This window comes from Arachis hypogaea, chromosome 5 (assembly GCF_003086295.3).
Source record: "Arachis hypogaea cultivar Tifrunner chromosome 5, arahy.Tifrunner.gnm2.J5K5, whole genome shotgun sequence".
Lineage (NCBI taxonomy): Eukaryota > Viridiplantae > Streptophyta > Magnoliopsida > Fabales > Fabaceae > Arachis > Arachis hypogaea.
In genome coordinates, this window is record NC_092040.1 from 10719330 (window position 1) to 10738817 (window position 19488).

Genomic DNA, 19488 nt, shown 5'->3' on the forward strand with positions numbered 1-19488 from the left:
AGGGTACTCATCCATAATAAATTGATATGGTCCAAACTTTATGTATGCTCTACGGATTTCATCTTGTTGATTGATAGGATAATTCCAAATTTGCGGACGCTTTCCGGGATCACGCATCAATGTATCAATATTAACTTGATCTATTTCAGTCCTTGCTATTTTGGAAGCAGGGGGTTGAATATCTTGCTCAACAAGTTGTGTCACAGGTTGTTCAATAATATTTTGAACATTACTCAAAGAATCTGAAGCTGAATTTTGTTCATCATATATTCTCTTTTTTCTCTTGAAAAATGAGTGAATTGTTTTCATCTTTGACATTTTTAACTTAACTTGAACTATCTAACAAAAAAAAAACAAAAATAATTGCATATATATTATTTTCTTAAAAAAAATATTAAACCTATTGAGCAATAACAAATAATTTTAGAAACACAAATATATAATAACCAAAAATAAAGTTATTGATTTACCTGATTATTTTTTGTTCCAAGTCTCACAAAAAAATAATTCTATTGAGTTTTGTCCTCACTTCAATCTTTGAACACTGTCCATTATAAAAAAAATAAATTAATTATTTTAAATAAATAATGTAAATAATACTTGACATTGTCATTAACTTAAAAAAATTGAAATATACCTCTTTGAATCTTTGTTGTGCATTCAATGGTTAATATTTTGTTGTTCACTTCTCTTCAATGGTTTTTCTTCATATGTCTTGTTTTGGTATGGAAAGAAAATTAGAATGAGAAGAGTAGAAGACCAAAAGTTTGGGAATCACTAAAAGAGAGAGAAAAGTGGCGCTATGCCTATGATAGTTTGAAACAAATATTTGAAAAATGTACTAGGGTTACTTTAATTAATAGTATGGGCTTGGGCTAGTATAATAGAACCATTTTTATTAATTATTAGAATAGACTATTTGTTAACAAGAGCAACAATAATTCAAATATCTAATACATAATGCAGTTTTTAGTTTTTTTAATTTATAAAATTTTGTAAGTTATATTTTTTTAATATTATATATAAAAAAATTTAATATTATTAATTATTACTATTTACTATTTTTTTTAAAAAAATTTGGGAGGGACCATGGCCAAGGTCCCCGTGGATCCGCCACTGCTTATCCCAACCCTAATGAATGCACAACTTTATCAAATGGATAAAAAAAGTGAATACAATAATAGGAGCCCTGGTAGTGATACTAATACAGTAATACCTATACATTTCAACACTGCTAAGTTAGGATTTTGACCTTGGGAAAATAAATATTACGAAACAAATAGCTTAATTGTAGTTTTATTATTGTATTCAAGGGAGTCTGCGGGTAGAAACGTCAGATATTTGTCCCAGTCAACCAAGACAAAAGCAGCCACTCTTCAACGCTTCAATGGGACCCACTTCCCCTACTCGGTCCTCATCATCAACGCTCCACATTCCACAATCATCACCCACTACAAATCATGCATCTTCTGTTACTATACAACACCTATAAAGCACTACACGGTGAAATGATGACGAGCAACGAATATTAAAATTAACAAAATTAAAAATTAGTCATTAAATTAATTATTATATATTTATATATAAATATATTTTTTAACATATATTTTATATAAATATATAATATAATTATAAAATTAAAATTAATAAATAATTATTTATAAAAAAATATTTTTTATCTAAAAATAATAATTAAAATATAAATATGTATTATATTAAATAGTTTATTTAGATACATCAAATTATTTAATATTTTTAGCGATGACTGCATGTTTTAGGTAAACAGTTATAAAATTAGTACGAATTTTTATTATTTTTGTAATTAAATGTGGTATCTATTAAAGTGATGATGACTATTGTTATCGTTTTCTTGTGTATTAGGGCCGGGGTTGGTCGACTCGGTCTTTGGTGGAAAAGGCAACATTATGATGGACAGAGATACACTGCTGCTAAATATACAACTCGTTGCGGAAAAGAATCCTCAGGTTGACCACTCGATCTTTTTGTACCACCTTCCCTGAAGCTGAGGCCAACTACTTTACCTACACCAAGCAACATTTTTTTCTCATACCTTTCTTTCCCTTATCTTAATAGAATAGAAATATAGCACGCTCTTGGTGTATGTGGAGCTGTTGTTTTATGACTCCTATTCATATCTTCATTTGTAGCAACTTTTTCTATTTCTATTCAACTTAGTTTGGTTTGTGTTTGGGTTTTTAATCTCTGCTTGTTAGATATTATGAGCTCGGACACACGCTTCTATTTCTTCTTCAGATCGCTCATAATTTCGTTCAACCGTTGCTTCTTGTTCACCTTTCTTATCTACGGTACTGCTGCAAGGAAACTCCTTGCTTGTTCCTTTCAACTCTCTGCTTAGTAGTGTTTTTGTTATTGCTTGGAGCATGGAATTCTTCTTTCTCTGGTAGCAAAGGAGGAAGGTTGCTTGCTTAGTTACTGTTTTAGTTCAAGGTAACCAAATCTCCTCTTTTATTCCTATGGAGCTGTTGCGATTTACTTTAAACCTTCCGTTTCATCCTTAATTAGGTTTAAATACTGTTCATTATCCCTAATTGTGCAGGATTGTGAAGCTTTACCACTGTCACTTCTTCGAACGTCTTTAGATTAATGAATTATTTCCATTTCCATTGATCGAAAAAAGTGACAGTGACAAATAAAATGGAATAGATGAGGATCAATCTATCTGTTTCATACAAGTTAATTTTTAATTTCTACGGTGGCAAACTTGCCTTTCCTTTAACTCATATGCAGAATGTTTTACCGTTTAGTCCCTCTTCCCTTAATTTGAATTTATTGCAGACTTCAGGTTGAATCTGCAACCTGTTAAATTTTGTGTAAGAACTATGAGGAGAATATTTCATGCAAGTGTTTTGTTGAATATAGAGGCTTTTTCAGATGGTTGATCTCTTCTAAACTTTTGTAAAAGTAACAGTTATAATTACTAGTGGAATTTCTCCTTGAGATGCATATTACTTCTTATACATATACTCTAAAAAGATCATTTTATGGCAAGTTTTATAATGTCAGGCTTATAGCTTTTCCATTTTTTCTGTCTGACCTGTGGTTTGTTCTCAGAGTAATCATACTTGGTGTTCAAAGTGTAAATTAACGGAACGTTCAAGGAACCCTACCAGTATGGGAACTGATAGTGGTGAAGAAGCGGAGTCATTACCAAATCCGCGCTCCTTCAAGGTAAAATATGTGATTCACTTTGACTATATCGTGTGGATTTTCTCAGACATTGTACTTCAGTGACTATCCTTGTCCTTTAGGTTTTTGCAACTATACTTGGATGCTTGAACTTAGCATTGTTTTTATAAATTCAATTTAACAGGTGCATAGTAAACTGTGTGTGGAACTCATGAAAATACTAGCAAGAGTTTTGAGGATATTTCCAGCAATAGAGGAGGCTCGGCCTCGAAGCTCATCAGGAATAGAGTCTCTGTGTTTGCTGAACAATGCAATCGATAAAGCCAAACTACTACTGCAGCATTGCTCTGATTGCAGCAAACTCTACCTGGTATGTAACTCTTTTTTTAAAAGATGAAAAAAATAAAAATAGCTTTCTGTGACATGCATCAGTACTCAGTCAGTTAATATCAAAAACTGCTCAGAGAAATAAGGTCACCATTCGTTACCCAGTTAATATCACATGAAGAAAAATATTAGTGACTTAATTAAATATTGATCATCAGTGGATTATACTAGGAGGGTGCATGTGTCAGAGTTTAATTGACTTGAATGTTCCTTTCAGGCTCTGACAGGGAATGCAATACTTCAAAGATGCCAAAAGGCAAGAAAATCATTATTGCAAAGCTTGATCCAGATTCAGGGTATGGTTCCAGTTATTTTAGCTGCAGAGGTTAGTGAAGACATCTTCCCATTTCAATTCTTTGAAAGGCATTTTGTGAATTTGTTTTATAAGATCTAAAGATTACAGACAATCCACCCAATGTGAAGAGTTTATTCTCTAGTTTTATTAGAAGGGGAAAAAAAAAATCTAATTAGCCTCCTGTACTACCCTTTTTAATTTGTATATTTTTAAGCCGAAACATCAATTTAATACTCTCATTGGTACTGAAATGTCTCTTGGCTTGCAGGTTTCTGGAATAATCGATGATCTTGAGTGTGCCACATTTGTCTTAGACTCTGCCGAAGAAGAGGCTGGGAAGGTTGTTAAGGAGTTGCTTGAGCAAGATACAGATACAATGGATGGTTCTGCAGTAAAAGCTCTTCAGTTTGCAGCACCAAGACTTAACATTACATCCCAAAAGGCCATCTTAATAGAGAAACGATCTATTAAGAAGTTGCGAGATAAAATTGGAACCAATGACCAGAAAAAGAAGGCCATTTTGAAATTTCTTTGGTATATACTGGACAAGCATGGAAATCACATTATTGGAGAAGAAATGGAGAAGGTCCATTCCCATAATGATGAACCAATAGCCACTGAGAACTCTAGTCACCATTCTCAACAAAGCCATCAAACCGAGTCTGATCCATGCTTGCACTATGACCAATATAGAACTCAGACTGATGAGTTTGGTAGAGCTACACCACTTGAGGAGTATAAGTGTCCAATATCGTCAAGATTGATGTATGATCCTGTTGTCATTGCATCTGGTGTTACATATGAAAGGATGTGGATAAAAAAGTGGTTTGATGAGGGTAATGATACATGCCCGAAAACTAAAAAGAAACTAGTGCATATGGGAATGACTCCTAATATTGCTATGAAGGACTTAATATCAAAATGGTGCAGAAACAATGGAGTCTCCATTTCTGACCCAAACAGGCTAGTAGGAGGTTTTCACTCTTGGGAAGCTTCTATGACTTCCATCAAGAGTTTTGGAAGTTACATAAATGATTTTAACTTGCCACTGGATCTTAGTAACATGTCTCTTGGATCATTGGATACTAGTTACAATTCAGATGTCTTGCATTCTAAGACCACTCGTGAGTCAAATTTGAGGTCAATAATGACTAATGATGATTCTCACAAACGTCAAGCTCAAGAACAGATGCGTGAAGCAAATTTGCAGCTCTTGTCCGAACTGCATGATCTCCAATGGGATTCTCAATGCCAGGTCATTGAAGAAGTGAAAGAAAATTTGAAAAGCAATTACCAAGCTTTTTCTTCTGTATCACCTCAGAATTTCACTGAACCACTCATCAGATTTCTGAACAGTGCTTATGATCTGCATGATGTAAAAGCTCTCAGAGCTGGAACTCAGCTGCTGTTGGAATTTGTCAACAACTGCAGGCACAATTTCTTTTCCCTTTCTCATTTTTTCTTCTTACATTTCTAGTTATTTTGATTTGGTTACATTCATCTAGTTTAATTTTCTGTTGAGCTGTGTCAAAATGATTTGATATTTATCCTTTTAAAACAGCAGCCAATAGATTTTAAAAGGAAGTAAAGCTTGTTTGCAGTTTTCCTTGTAAGCATAGCCCTTTTAATATTCAAACTCGACATGTTTGCTGGTTTGCACTTTAGAGCCTGCAGAATTTTCCTCTCTTATTTCTTTTTTTTTTTTTTTTCAAAAGAAAAAGTTTTTCTTCTTGAACTAAAATTGCTGGCTTGATTGTTTTATCTGTGCAGCTACTTTTAACCTGGAAATTCATTTTTACTTTTTATGTGATTTTATGCAGAAATGGTCTGAGTAATTTCAGTGAAGATGTATTCACACTGTTGGCCAATTTTCTTGATTCAGAAGTGACAGGAGAAGCTCTTGCCGTAATGGAAGAACTCTCTAGTTATTTGCATGGAAAAGCTAAAATAGCAGCATCCAATGCACTCACTTCTATTCTAAATATACTTAATTCTGATAACAAAGAGTTCCAACGACAAGCCATTGTAATATTGTATAATTTATCCTTCAATGGTGAAGTTTGTCCCCTCATGCTATCTCTCAAGTGCATCCCAACATTGCTTCCATTTTTCAAAGACAGGTCCCTTTTGAGATACTGTATAGTTATATTGAAAAATCTTTGTGACACTGAAGAGGGTAGGAATTCTGCTGTTGAAACCAAGGGTTTCATAGCTTCTGTTGCTGAAATACTCGAAACAGGAAGCAATGAGGAAAAAGAACATGCACTTGAAGTCCTAATTTCTCTATGTTCTCAACGCATGGACTATTGTAGATTGGTTATGAGTCAGTATGTTATCTCTCATCTTTTCTATATATCCAAGAATGGAAGCGACAAAGGACAGGCAACTGCATTGGAACTGCTCCGTCTTCTGCAAGATGTAGAAGATGTGGAAGATGATGATTCCCTTGAACCGAATCTCAACAACACCTCCGGAGATTCAAACAGCCAACCTCAAGAGAGGAGATCATCAAAGGGATCAAAATTTCTGAAGAAACTACCCTTCTTAAAAACCAAGAGATGAAACTGAATTCTTCGGCTTTCCAGATATGTATGTTTGTTAGATGGAGCCTTGTGGATATGTCTCTGACATTAGTTGTGTCTTTCTTGCATTCTGTAGCATTTATTAGCTCTACATATTCATTTGAAATGGGTCTGCTGTTTAATTTTGCACCCTAACCAGCAGGTTGTATGATGATGTATAGTTCTGCTTATGATTTTGAGGTATTCTTTTGACATTTCAATTCAGGGTTTATTAGTTGATAAGATAGCAGGTAGTTTTGCCCTTTTTCCCTGAAATCAAGTGTCGATATATTAGAGACCAATTGACAAACCCCCCCCCCCCCCCCCCCCTTTTTTTTCTTTTCTTTCTTAGTAATTCTTATTGTGTATATGTATCACACTTGCTGTATCTGCAGCACCCATGTAAAATAGATACTAATTATTGTAGGCTTTTGGTTATTGCATGGTAAAATATTCTGTGGTTCTCTTTCTTTTATTGATTTGATTATTTTGTTTAACTGGAAGTGATGTTAATGTGGAGACAAATCTGGCTTGTATTTATATGCTAAGCCAGGTTAGTGGTTTATTGATTATTGGCTAATATATATCTCTGACATGGATAATTGTAAAGGTAACTTCCAATTGTATTGACTCCTATTAAGAATTACTAACGTTGATAAATTTGGTTAATCTGGTCATCGCGACAACGATAAGTTTTTACTGTTAGAGAGATAATAAAAAATTAGTTTAAATAGTTAATTTTTTTTATTTAATATTTATTAATTCTAGTTACCTAGAACACGGATCTATTGCAACGGCCTCGGAATCAGATTCACTCAAAAAACCAAACTTTTTCGAAAATCTCGCTAACCAAAACCTCACAAGCCTCACAAATCGGAGCACTATGAAGAGACTCCGTCAAACCAGTAACAAACATGAATAACGGTCATAAGAAAATCCAATATATAATGTTGACCAACTAAGTCACAGGTACGCAGTTCATTTTGTTTTACTATGAATACTCTCACACTCTTATTTATTTGAGCATTGGAGTCCCTTTGTAGGTGCCCAACGCCGCCTCTTCCACAGGAAGATGACGTTCCACCCTTTCGCTCCAAGGAAAGCAAGTTCAAGCACTGATAGAACGAGTTATACCTCGGAGAGACTCATTCACACAGGAACATTTGGCGCCCACCATGGGGCCCGAATTTTCTAACCCCACAATTCTTTACTTTTTGTGCCCGATAATCTTTTTTGCAAGTCACAACACATGGCGGACGAATATAGCCACGCTCCCTCGAACCCTAATCCCGCCGAGCTTGTAGCCATCAATGAGACCCTCAGGGCCAAAAATCAAAGAATGGCCGAACTCCTACGCCAGAGGCAGCACAGTCAAAGCAAAGGAAGGGAGCACAAGAACGCTGAAAACAAAGATGACAATGATGAACACACATCGAAGGCGAAACACACTATACCTCGTCCCCCAAAAACAACCACCAAAAGAACCAACCCCTTCACAAAGGAAATCATGAACTTTGAAATGCCTAAAAACTTCACCCTACCAACGACTTTAAAACCCTATATAGGAATAAGCGATCCAAACATCCATGTCACAAAATTCTATACGATGATGTTTATGAATAAAGAACACGACCCAATCCTATGTCGAACTTTCCCCACCTTCCTAGATAGAGCCGCCTTGATCTGGTTCTCCAACCTCCCAGAAGGCTCCATCTCGAACTTCAAGGAATTGGCCGACCAGTTCATCAACCACTTCGCCGCATCCAAGATATACGTGCATAATTCCGACTACGTGAGCACTAGCAAGCAAGGGCCGAATGAAAGCTTGAAGGACTACATGACCAGATTCGCTGAAGCGACTAATGAAATACCCAACCTAAACCCAGAAGTCCACCTCCACGCCCTAAAAAGCGGCCTCTGCCCAGGGAAATTCCAGGAGATGGTCGTCATTGTAAAGCCAAACACTCTAGCCGAATTCCGAGAAAAGGCAACAACCCAGATCGAGATCGAAGAATTCCAAGAACTGCAAAAGGCAGAAAAGCCTAGCTCGAACAAAGAGGATGAGAGACGAAACAAGCATTCAAGCAGCAAGACAGACTAAAGATCGTTCAGATCACACCCAAATTTGATAGCTACACCCCCTCAATACCAAACGAGAAGACATTATCAAAGACATCCTGCATTCCAAAGTCATCAAGCCTCCGAACAGGGCTGGCACATACCAAGACCAGCGATATGTAGACAAATCTAAATATTGTACTTTCCATCAGAAATACAGACATACCACAGATGATTGTGTAATAGCAAAAGTTCTCCTCGAAAAGCTGGCCCACCAAGGCCTACTGGACAAATATATCGAAAGCCGAGGACGAATACGAAACACAGAAGACCTCGTCCAATATCCCAAAATGACTAACAATCCCCGAGATAAAGGGAAAAAGGTAGACGGTGATATTAATTCACCTCGCAGAATAATAAATTGCATTTCTGGTGGTTTTGCAGGTGGAGGATGTACAAACTCGGCCAGAAAGAGATCCTACCGAGCTATGATGACCATGACGGCATCAACCTCGTCTCAACCTATCAACCCAGACAAACCGGGGATATCATTTCTCCCCAACAACTATAAGGCAACCGACCGCAATCTCGATGACCCCATTGTTATCTCCGCGCAGGTTGGAGAGCCATTGGTCAAGAAAATCCTAATGGATCCGGGGAGTAGCGCAGACGTACTATTCTTCTCAACGTTTCAGAAGATGAAGCTATGTGAAAAAGCCCTACAACCATCATCCGGAGAACTGGTAGGTTTCTCAGGTGAGCGAATTTCTATCCGAGGATATATCTGGTTACAGACCACACTCGAAAACTATCCTGACTGCAAAAATATTGATATACAATACCTAATAGTCGATTGCAAAAGTCCTTACAACATAATTCTAGGCAGACCCTATTTGAATGCATTCAATGCTATTATCTCCACTGTGCATTTGTGTGTCAAGTTTTCCTCGCAGGATAACAAGGTCGTAACAATCCATGGAGATAGAAAAGAAGCCAGACAGTGCTATAACGCCAGCTTGAAGAACGAATACTTAGGATGACCCGAGCAACAATATGTCCAAGCAATACACAACTCAGAGCAACTACCCCCGCTGGCCGACTTAGATCCTCGGACCAATCACCAAGAACGATCAATGCCAACAGACGACCTCGCAAAAGTCCAACTAACATCTGAGGAAAGCAAATACACATACCTAGGCAATGCATTAAGAAACGAAGAACGAGCACAACTGGCCGAGCTATTAAGGCAAAATGTTGATATATTCGCATGAACTCAAGCAGACATGGCAGGAATAGATCCCAACATCATTTGTCACAAGTTGGATATCAATCTATCCATCTGAGCTATAGCTCAAAAGCTCCTTAACGCCGAATTCATACGAGAACTCAGATACTCTACCTGGTTAGCCAACGTGGTAATGGTAAGAAAAAATAATGGTAAGTGGAGGATGTGTGTGGACTATACAGACCTCAATAAGGTCTGTCCAAAGGACGCATAGCCCCTCCCATGCATTGATAAACTAGTTGACAGTTCTTCCGATTTCCAATGTTTAAGTTTTATGGATAACTATCCTGGTTATAACCAAATACTAATATGTTCGGCCGACCAGGATAAGACTGCTTTTATAACTGACAATGGAAATTTTTGTTATAAGGTCATGCCCTTCGGACTCAATAATGCAGGTGCAACTTATCAAAGACTGATGGAAAAAATATTTTCAAAACAAATTGGTCGTAACATAGAAGTCTATGTTGATGACATGGTGGCAAAATCACTACATGCTGCAAACCATAGAGATGATTTAAAAGAAATCTTCCAACAACTCCGCATATACAACATGAAACTCAATCCTGAAAAATGCACTTTTGGAGTGCAAGGAGGGAAATTCCTCGGCTTCATGCTCACCTGCCAAGGTATTGAAGCCAACCCTGAAATTTGCCAAACAATTCTAAACATGAGGTTCCCCAAGACGGTCAAAGAGGTTCAGCAACTAACTGGTCGGCTAGCAGCACTGGCCAGATTTTTACCTCGTATAGCTCATCGATCACACCACTTCTTCAAGACCCTAAGAAAACAAGAAATATTTGAGTGGACCAACGAGTGCGAGGAAGCATTCACCGAGCTTAAAACAATATTATCAGAACCACCTATACTCTAAACACCAGAGCCTAGTAAACCGTTACATCTATACTTATCTGTCACAAACCATGCTATCAGTTCTGTCTTGATAACAGAAACAGGAAAGCAACAACACCCAGTATACTTTGTCAGCAAATCCCTCCAACATGCAGAGGTCAGATATCCAAAACTAGAAAAGCTTGACTTGGCCTTAGTAACAACGGCCAGACATTTGCAACACTACTTCCAGAGTCATACCATCATTGTCAGAACAGAACAACCCCTTTGGCAAATATTAACGAAGCCTGAGCTGGCTGGAAGACTGATCAAATGGTCAATGTGCTATCTGAGTACGACATCCAGTACCAAAGCCAAAGAGCAATAAAATCTCAAGTACTGGCCGATTTCATCGCAGAACTCACCTCAGAAGAATCTAATCCTACAGACGACACATGGACACTATATGTTGATGGAGCCCCAAACAAAAAAGGTTCAGGAGTAGGAATCCTGCTTGAGGACGAACATGACATAGCTTTAGAACAGTCTCTACAATTCACCTTCCAAGCAAGCAACAATCAAGCAGAATATGAATCACTCATAGCAGGACTGAAGCTAGCCCACACAATAGGCATAACACAACTACGTGTCAAATGTGACTCCTTACTTGTGGTACAGTAGGTAACAAGTAACTTCCAGGTAAAAGACCCACTATTGGAAAAATATAATGCCATTGTTAATAACCTTGTCTACAGCTTCCAAAAATTTGAAATTTCCCATATACCTCGGGAACAAAATGATAGAGCAGATATCCTTTCAAAATTAGCAACAACCAGAAGTCAAACTAAAACACCTATATTATCTCAACTAACACTTGATGAACCTAGTGTTTTACTAACAGCAATTTCGAGTATTTCACAGGAAGAAGACTGGTGACAACCCTTTATACACTACCTACAAACAGGTCACATACCTGATAGCGTCCAAAACAAAAGAAAATTTAAAAGAAGAGACAGTTTTTACACCTTACTCGGCGCCAAACTATACAAGCGAGGTCTTACAAGACCCCTTCTAAAATGCATAAACACGGCAGAAGCTAAGTTGGCAATGGATGAAGTTCACGAAGGCATTTGTGGAACGCACATAGGAGGACAGAGCTTAACTTCCAAGATCCTCCGAGCAGGTTATTACTGGCCAACATTACAACAAGATTGCATGTATAAGGTTAAACATTGTGACCACTACCAACGTCATGCACCAGTCATTCATATCCTAGTCGAGCAGTTACACTCGTCCGAGGTAAGTTGGCCATTCAATAAGTGGGGACTGGACATCATCGGACCTTCTCCACCTGCACCAGGCCAGGTCAAATTTTTAATTGTTGCTATTGACTATTTTACAAAATGGATAGAAGCAATACCATTGGCAAAAATAACTTCCGAAAAAATGATTTCTTTTGTATGGAAAAACATACTCTGTCGATTTGGTATTCCTCATTCCATTATAACCGATAATGGTAGACAATTCATAGATAAAAAATTTACAAATTTCTTACAAAATTTCAAAATAGTTCAACAGTTTTCATCTGTAGAACATCCACAGACTAACGGCCTAGCTAAGATTGCCAATAAAATTATATTACAGGGCTCAGGAAGAAACTCGAAGACTCCAAAGGAGAATGGGCTAAGCTCATCCCACAGGTACTCTGGAGTTATAACACAACAGAACAATCATCAACAAAAGAAACTCCTTTCAGGCTGGTATATGGATGTGACGCCATGCTACCCGTTAAAATCTCACTACAATCTCCCCGGACCAAGAACATCAATGAAGGAGACGACATTCAAAACAGAAGAACTGAACTTGACCTCGTTGAGGAAAACCGAAACAAATCAACACTACAACAAGTCGCCACAAACCGAGCTATAGCTCGGAAATACAACAAGAAGCTAAAACCAAGAATATTCGTAGAGGGCAACCTCGTCCTCAGGAAAGTAGAGGACGTGCGAAAGCCACTAGGACATGGAAAGCTAAGCGCCAATTGGGAAGGACCATTTCAAGTTTGCAAAGTCATCGGGAAAGGATCATACAAAATACAAACACTTGATGGCACAGTACTACCAAATAATTGGAACATTTATTCTTTAAAGTTGTATTACAGTTAGCCTATAAGTAGGACACGGTAATGCACCATTTTTCCTACTACCAGATTTTGTCCCTAAGTTGGGTTTTGCTGGAGAGGTTTTAATGAAGCGCACTACCCCGCACCCTTCCAATCACTAAATTCATAATACAATGACTGTCAATTATTTAATATATCTGTTTTCTACCCTAATCGTCCGAGTACTATCTACAAATATTACTAACTCTCAATACGAGTGTTCAAAAATATTCTCAAACAACAAAATCAAATAACTAACAAAATATGCATAAAATACTATGCAAAATCAGATATTTTTTGTCCAACGAACAACAAGCCAACAGTTCTAACCAACATACCACATCAAAATAGTTTTTTGGGCTATAACCCAGAAATTCTAAAATGCAGAACCAAGGAAACTAGAAATAAATAGTAATCTATTACAAAGGATCACTAAGCATCTGGGTTTTCACCCTGCTCATCATTATCATCATCTTCATCTTCTACCAACTGATCATCAACAACTGCTTTGCAGGGGTCCATCGACGACAAATCCACCTCGGAGGCCAGGAGTTTTGCTTGCTCCACTGCTCTGTCAAAACCGGCGGCAAACATTTCCAGGCTGTGGTCCTCCTTCTCAGTTTCTAGCTGTTTCTTTTTCAGAGCCAAAGTCACCAATCTAGTTTCCAATGAACTCTTTTCCTCCTCAAGTTTTTTCCTTAGACTATCAGCCAAAGTTACCTTCTCCTCTAAGGAATTCACCAAGTCCAGCACTTCACGAAGTTTTCTCCCCTTCTCAGAATTTTCCTGAACCAGCTGGTCAACAACCGTCTTATCAAACAAACTTCGAGCACACTTAAGCTCTTGAGTCCGACCAATACACATGAGCCGAGCCCCGATAACCGAGGAAAACAACAAAACAGAATATTTAAAGAACAGAACCAACCATAAAAAGGTATACCAAACACAACAAAGCAGACCTGAAGATATACTGCAACCCCAGTATCACCAAGACCATACAAAAGCTTCACATCAGAAGGATTTTGCCCATATTCGCCAGCCACCATCGAAAAAGGGAAATGATCACTCCAAATAGAAGTCAAATCTTTATCACCTCTGTACCCATGTAGACTCCTCTGGTTGTTAGTAAATCTTTTAACCTGCTCTAGGTCAACCTCCTTCCCACTGAATTTATCCTCGGCTATCCTAACCCCCTTTTCTTTCCTCCCCTCCCCTCTTTGCATCTTATAACTAACTTTTTTAACTGGCGATGGTAGATTTACTTCTGCACCCTTCTCGGCTGCAACTTGACTGCTCGAACCTTGTTTCTTAACATTTTTGGCGCAAAAAGAAGCTCGCAAACCACCTGAGGTCACCTTCTGAGCTTTCTCAACTGCAACATACCAAATACAAATCAAATATGAAATCATAAGCAAACAATAAATTCAAAAACCTACTTAACAATTACCTATATACTCAGATAGAGCATCCTTAAATCACATGAACATACATTATTCACTAAAAATTCCACAACCATCTCGTTCTCATACTCCATCCTTTCCATTCCTAATATCTGCCTAGGCCTAGGAACCCAGTATAAAGAAAACTTTTCCAGCAAACACTCATCAATATACCATGGAAATTCATTCTCATCAACCCCAATTTTCAAAAACATTGATTTAAAGCCCTTGTATGAAGATTTATATAGGCTGAAAATAGCACGGCGAGAAACACTGGCCAAGTTTAACCAAAAACCCCTCTTAACCCCTTTACATTAAAACAATGCGAAAAAGACCTCCAATGACAGTTCCAGTTCTAAACACCCCATCAAAATTTTGAAAGCCCTAACAAACGCCCACGAGTTGGGATGCAACTGGGACATAACACACTTCAACTGCATCAACACCCCACATTCAAACTCCGAAAAGGGAAATCTCACACCCAACTCAACAAAGACACAGTTATACATAAAAAAGTATTCAAGACCTTCGCCGCGGTGGAATATGCGATCAACAACGCCATATGGCAAAGATTTCATACCACTACCCTCCCTAACCGACGAAGATGGCAAACCTAGCTGGGACACACTCTGCTCGTCATCAAACACAGATGACCATTTCTTGACCGAGTCATCGACCCATGAGAAAGGATCATTTGGGTCCTAGACAAACACCTCTTCTACAATTTTATCTTCTTTATCAATGACTTTTCTTTTCCCTCGACCATTATCCCTTTTTCCTACTACAACCTTTTTCGCTTTCTCCATCACAAACAATACAGCGAAATATGATAAAACGAAGAAACTGAGTGAAAACCACTAACCTTTTCGACTCATTCTCCACAAATGCACAAGAGATGTAAATCCCAAATGAGCAGTCAAAAGTCCAGTAATCTACCCACTAGATCACTACCCACACCTTCAAGAAACAAGTTAAAAATCTACAACCGTCGATTAGAAAGCAACACCATGCAAATCAACGGAAAAAATTGATAATCGTTCACTTCCCCAATGCGCATTAAATGCAGCTGTCTTTTCCAATCTTTTCTCTTTCATCCAGACACTATCATTTAGATTACTGCCAAAATATCAAGTTTTCCCTATTTTTTCAAACTCGCAACTATCAACTCGAACTTGGGGGCTACTACTAAAACCATTGCATCATCTGATTCCGAGCTATACAGAAACTCGACTTGCTATGACTCGGTTTTACAAAACAGGTCAAGTTTAGGGCTATGATCCGTTACCCAGAACACGGGCCTACTGCAACGGCCTCGGAATCAGATTCACTCAAGAAACCAAACTTTTTCAAAAATCTCTCTAACCAAAACCCCACAAGCCTCACAAATCGGAGCACTATCAAGAGACTCCGTCAAACCAGTAACAAACATATGAATAACGGTCATAAGGAAATCCAATATATAATAGTGACCAACTAAGTTATAGGTACGCAGTTCATTTTGTTTTACTCTGAATACTCCCACACTCTTACTTACTTGAGCGTTGAAATCTCTTTGTAGGTGCCCAACGCTGCCTCTCCCACAGGAAGGCGACATTCCACCCTTTTGCTCCAAGAAAAGCAAATTCAAGCACCGATAGAACAAGCTATACCTCGAAAAGACTCATTCACACAGAAACACTAGTAATAATTAATAAAACTTAAATAAAGTAAATTTTAGTTATTTTTACTTAATTTTTTGTTAGTAAACATTTTCAAAATTTAGATGAAGTCGCCTTTAATTTGTTGTGTTTTATAGTTTATTTATTTTTTAATGTGCTTTTCTTGTATAGCCATATTTGACGGGGTAATTTTTTTTAGTTTATCAGCGTTTTTTCTTTGTGAGCGCATATCTTTAGAAAAAGTCAAAAAACCCATATTGTCTTAACTTTTAACCCTGTTATGGTTAATGTTATTCTTTAAATAAATAGTCGTTTACTCATTTTTATTACTCGAAAGATTTAGATTTTGACAAAATAAATTCTAAAATTAATAAAAATAAAATAATTTCTAAAAGATTATTTCACTTGATAAAATGTTCTAAATATTTGGTTAATAATTAATTTACTGAGTTCACTATTAATTATTTATAAAATTACTAATATATCTTTATTTTTTTTTATGAAATTTCAAAGAATCTTATTACTTATATAAGTATTTTTATCAATCAGTCTAATCAAATTGATCCAAACTCAATAAAAACTATGACACGAAAATAGCACTAAATTTTTTTTACTGTGACACAGAACTTTTTTAACTGACACAATTTTTTTTATTTTGATACAAAAAATTTCAAGATTCTAAACTTGATGTTGCGATTTCTTTTTTTCTCTTCTTATTCTTTTGCTTTTTTGGTGTAGAATTTCTTTATTTGTATTTATAAAGTTACGCGTTTTTTTTCGAAAGTTTTTGTGTTTATTGTCAAAAAGGATAAACTAAAAAATAAAATAAAAAGTTGTATAATTCTTTCTTTTTATTCCTTTTTTTTTTGTTTAATTTTTTTCTCTTTTTTTATTTTTATTCTTTTTAGAAGATAAAATAATAATAATTATGTGAGTGTGAAACAACAAGAACTATAAAAAAAAAGAAGGAGAGTTATTTGAAAAAAACATAAACTAAAAAAATAGAACCGAAATTTTTTAATTATGAATTGCAAAAATTTTTTGCCTCTTCTTTCTTCTTTCTTTGTGCGTAATCTCTGTGTTTTTAATTATAAATTTATAATTTTTTAAAAAAATTTTTGTATTTATTGTCAAAAATAATAAATAAAAAAAATAAAATAAAAAATTACATAACTCTCTTTTTTTATTATTTTTTTGTTTTGTTTTTATTCTTATTAAAAGGTGAAATAATAAAAATGATGAGAATATAAAACGAGAAAAAGAATAAACATTTAACTCAATCTTTGTCCATTTTTTATTTGAAAGACAATGCGATCACCGTAAAAAAAACAAAAGACATTTCGGTCTCTAACCAAATTATTTTGGAACAATACAATCCTTTATTTTATTAATAAAACCGTTAAATAATAATAAAAATTAGTATTCTGCGAATTTTATTTGTAATAATTTTTTTGTACAATAAGACCAACTACTATCATCACCATTACCATTTTTTTCATCATCGTCGCTATAATTTTTACCTTTATTATTTCAATTATACAATCATATTTTGTCCTCATCATTGTCTCTTCTACCACCATCAACATGGATAGCAACACCATCAAAATCACTATTCTCTTCTCTCATTTTTTATGCTATGCTGTTTTTTTCTTTTTGAAAGACTTTCGTATTGTAATTACTTTTTCTTCTTGTGACATCACTTCTGACAATGGTTCTTCTCCATTTACCCACTACTAGTAAAGTAATTTTTTAAAAATAATTTTATTAATAGTTTAAACCCCACAAATTACTAATAAAACTTCTACAAAATTGATTTTTGTTACTATTTAACGAATTTTTTAATAGGAGATTATATTATCCTAAAATAATTTTATTAGGAACCGCAATGTACTATTAGACAGGGATCGATTTGTCTTTCAAGAAAATAAACAGGGATCGAATTAGGTATTTATTTCAAGAAAAACTATAAAAAAAAGGAGGAGAAATTTTTGAAAAAAAAATATAAAACAAAAAATAGCACCGAAATTTCGTAATTGTGACATAGAAATTTTTTAATTTTGACACGAAATTTCTAAAACGTGACACATAAAATAAGAGTGCTATAATTTTCTCTTATTCTTTTTTAGAAAAGGAGATGATGATGATGACGATGACGACGACGACGACAATGACGACAACGACAAAGGAGGAGGAAGAGGAGGAGGAGAAGAAGATGGAGGAAGATGAGGTGATGATGATGATGATGATGATGATGATGATGATGAAAAGGAGGAAGAGAAGGAGGAAGAAGAATATGAAGAAAAAATGCACATATATAAATTTGACTTAGTTGTATTTGATTAAAAAAGGAGTAAACTATTGAAATGGTACCCAAAAATTCACATCGCTTATAAAACGAACCCCAAAAGATGTCAACGACAAATAAATTTTCGAAATATTTAAAAACATGACAAAAGGAACTAGATATTAAATATATATTTTAAAAACGATTTTAGCGATCAAATTTGGATGCAAATTTTTACAATCATTATTAGAAAAATAAGATCTTTTTATCTTTAAAATTTGATAATCTTTTTTCAAGTGAATTTTTGTTATTGTGAATGACCACAACTTGTTGAAAAATAAAAAGAAAAATCTAGAGATGAAAGTTTGGTCTGAATTTTTTTTTGTGCATCTTCAAAATCTTTATTCAAATATTGCCACAAAAATTTAGATCCAATGAATAAGTTATATGCTAAATAGGAAAGTTCTATTGTTACTTATAAAAAATATAATATTTATTGGTTCTTTTTGTCGTATTTTTAAATCATTTAGAGACTGTTTTATCGATAACATCTTTTATGGATACCGAATTGGTAGATAATCTATAAAAAAAACTTGGTTGTCTAGTATTTTTAAATGAGTAATACTGCAAATATTATCATTTTTTGTCAACACTTGACCAACAATAATTTGCACCCATATTTACAAAGATTTTACATACAAGAAGCATATAATTTACACATATATTTACTAGAGTTTTGCATATATAAATCAATAGAGTTTGTACTCATATTTTTTAGAGTTTGCACACATAAATTTATAAAATTTATTAGTTAAAGACAATTTAGTGTTTATATTGATCAAATAACAGTCAAATATACTAAATTGTTTATTCTTAGAGTTTCTCATTTTAAATTTTAAATATATCCTCACATTTTCTATCGTTTCTTGACTAATTTTTTCAACGAACACCCACCATTCTCACCCTTCAGTAGTGGAACCAGCTGCTATGTTTTTATACATCTTTGTAATTGGTGTCTTGCAAAATACCAATTAGTGAAGAGAAGAATTGTATTTTTTATCTACAACTCTTCTCTATAAAACACCGTACAATTGGGTTTTTTTACTGTAGAAGAGACTATGAACTTGGAAAAAGAAGTTGTTAATTATATTAATGAATTTGGTTCAATTTAATGACAATTTGATGATGATGATAACGACAACAATAGTGACGATGATAGAGTCGGTTGATGGCAATGGACGAATTGAGGCAAGAAATGGGAATAGAGTTGGGGAAGGTGGCAAGTGAGGAGAGAGAATATGGGGTACATTACTAATTTTATAAATAATTGACAGTTGACTTAGTAAATTAATCGTTAACCA

General features: G+C 35.4%; 2 protein-coding genes across 4 annotated transcripts; both read left to right on the forward strand.

Moving 5' to 3' along the window:
• Window positions 1–1805: 1805 nt before the first annotated feature.
• On the forward strand, window positions 1806–6862 carry LOC112800720 (U-box domain-containing protein 5). 3 transcript variants are annotated; one of them, XM_025843091.3, is made up of 7 exons: window positions 1852–1985; window positions 2235–2469; window positions 3094–3210; window positions 3353–3538; window positions 3773–3880; window positions 4119–5281; window positions 5671–6862. In XM_025843091.3, exons 3-7 carry the CDS (start codon window positions 3154–3156, stop codon window positions 6410–6412), a joined length of 2256 nt encoding a protein of 751 aa, XP_025698876.1. In that variant the 5' UTR covers window positions 1852–1985; window positions 2235–2469; window positions 3094–3153; the 3' UTR covers window positions 6413–6862. The 3 variants fall into 3 exon arrangements, with proteins under 3 accessions (XP_025698874.1, XP_025698876.1, XP_072092781.1); XM_025843089.3 differs by having other exon boundaries at window positions 1806–2469; XM_072236680.1 differs by having other exon boundaries at window positions 1937–2469; window positions 2579–3210.
• A 4830-nt stretch (window positions 6863–11692) lies between these two features.
• On the forward strand, window positions 11693–12750 carry LOC140184805 (uncharacterized). Its single transcript, XM_072237984.1, has 2 exons — window positions 11693–11768; window positions 12230–12750. The coding sequence occupies exons 1-2, from the start codon at window positions 11693–11695 to the stop codon at window positions 12748–12750; spliced, it is 597 nt and encodes a 198-aa protein (XP_072094085.1).
• Window positions 12751–19488: the final 6738 nt, after the last annotated feature.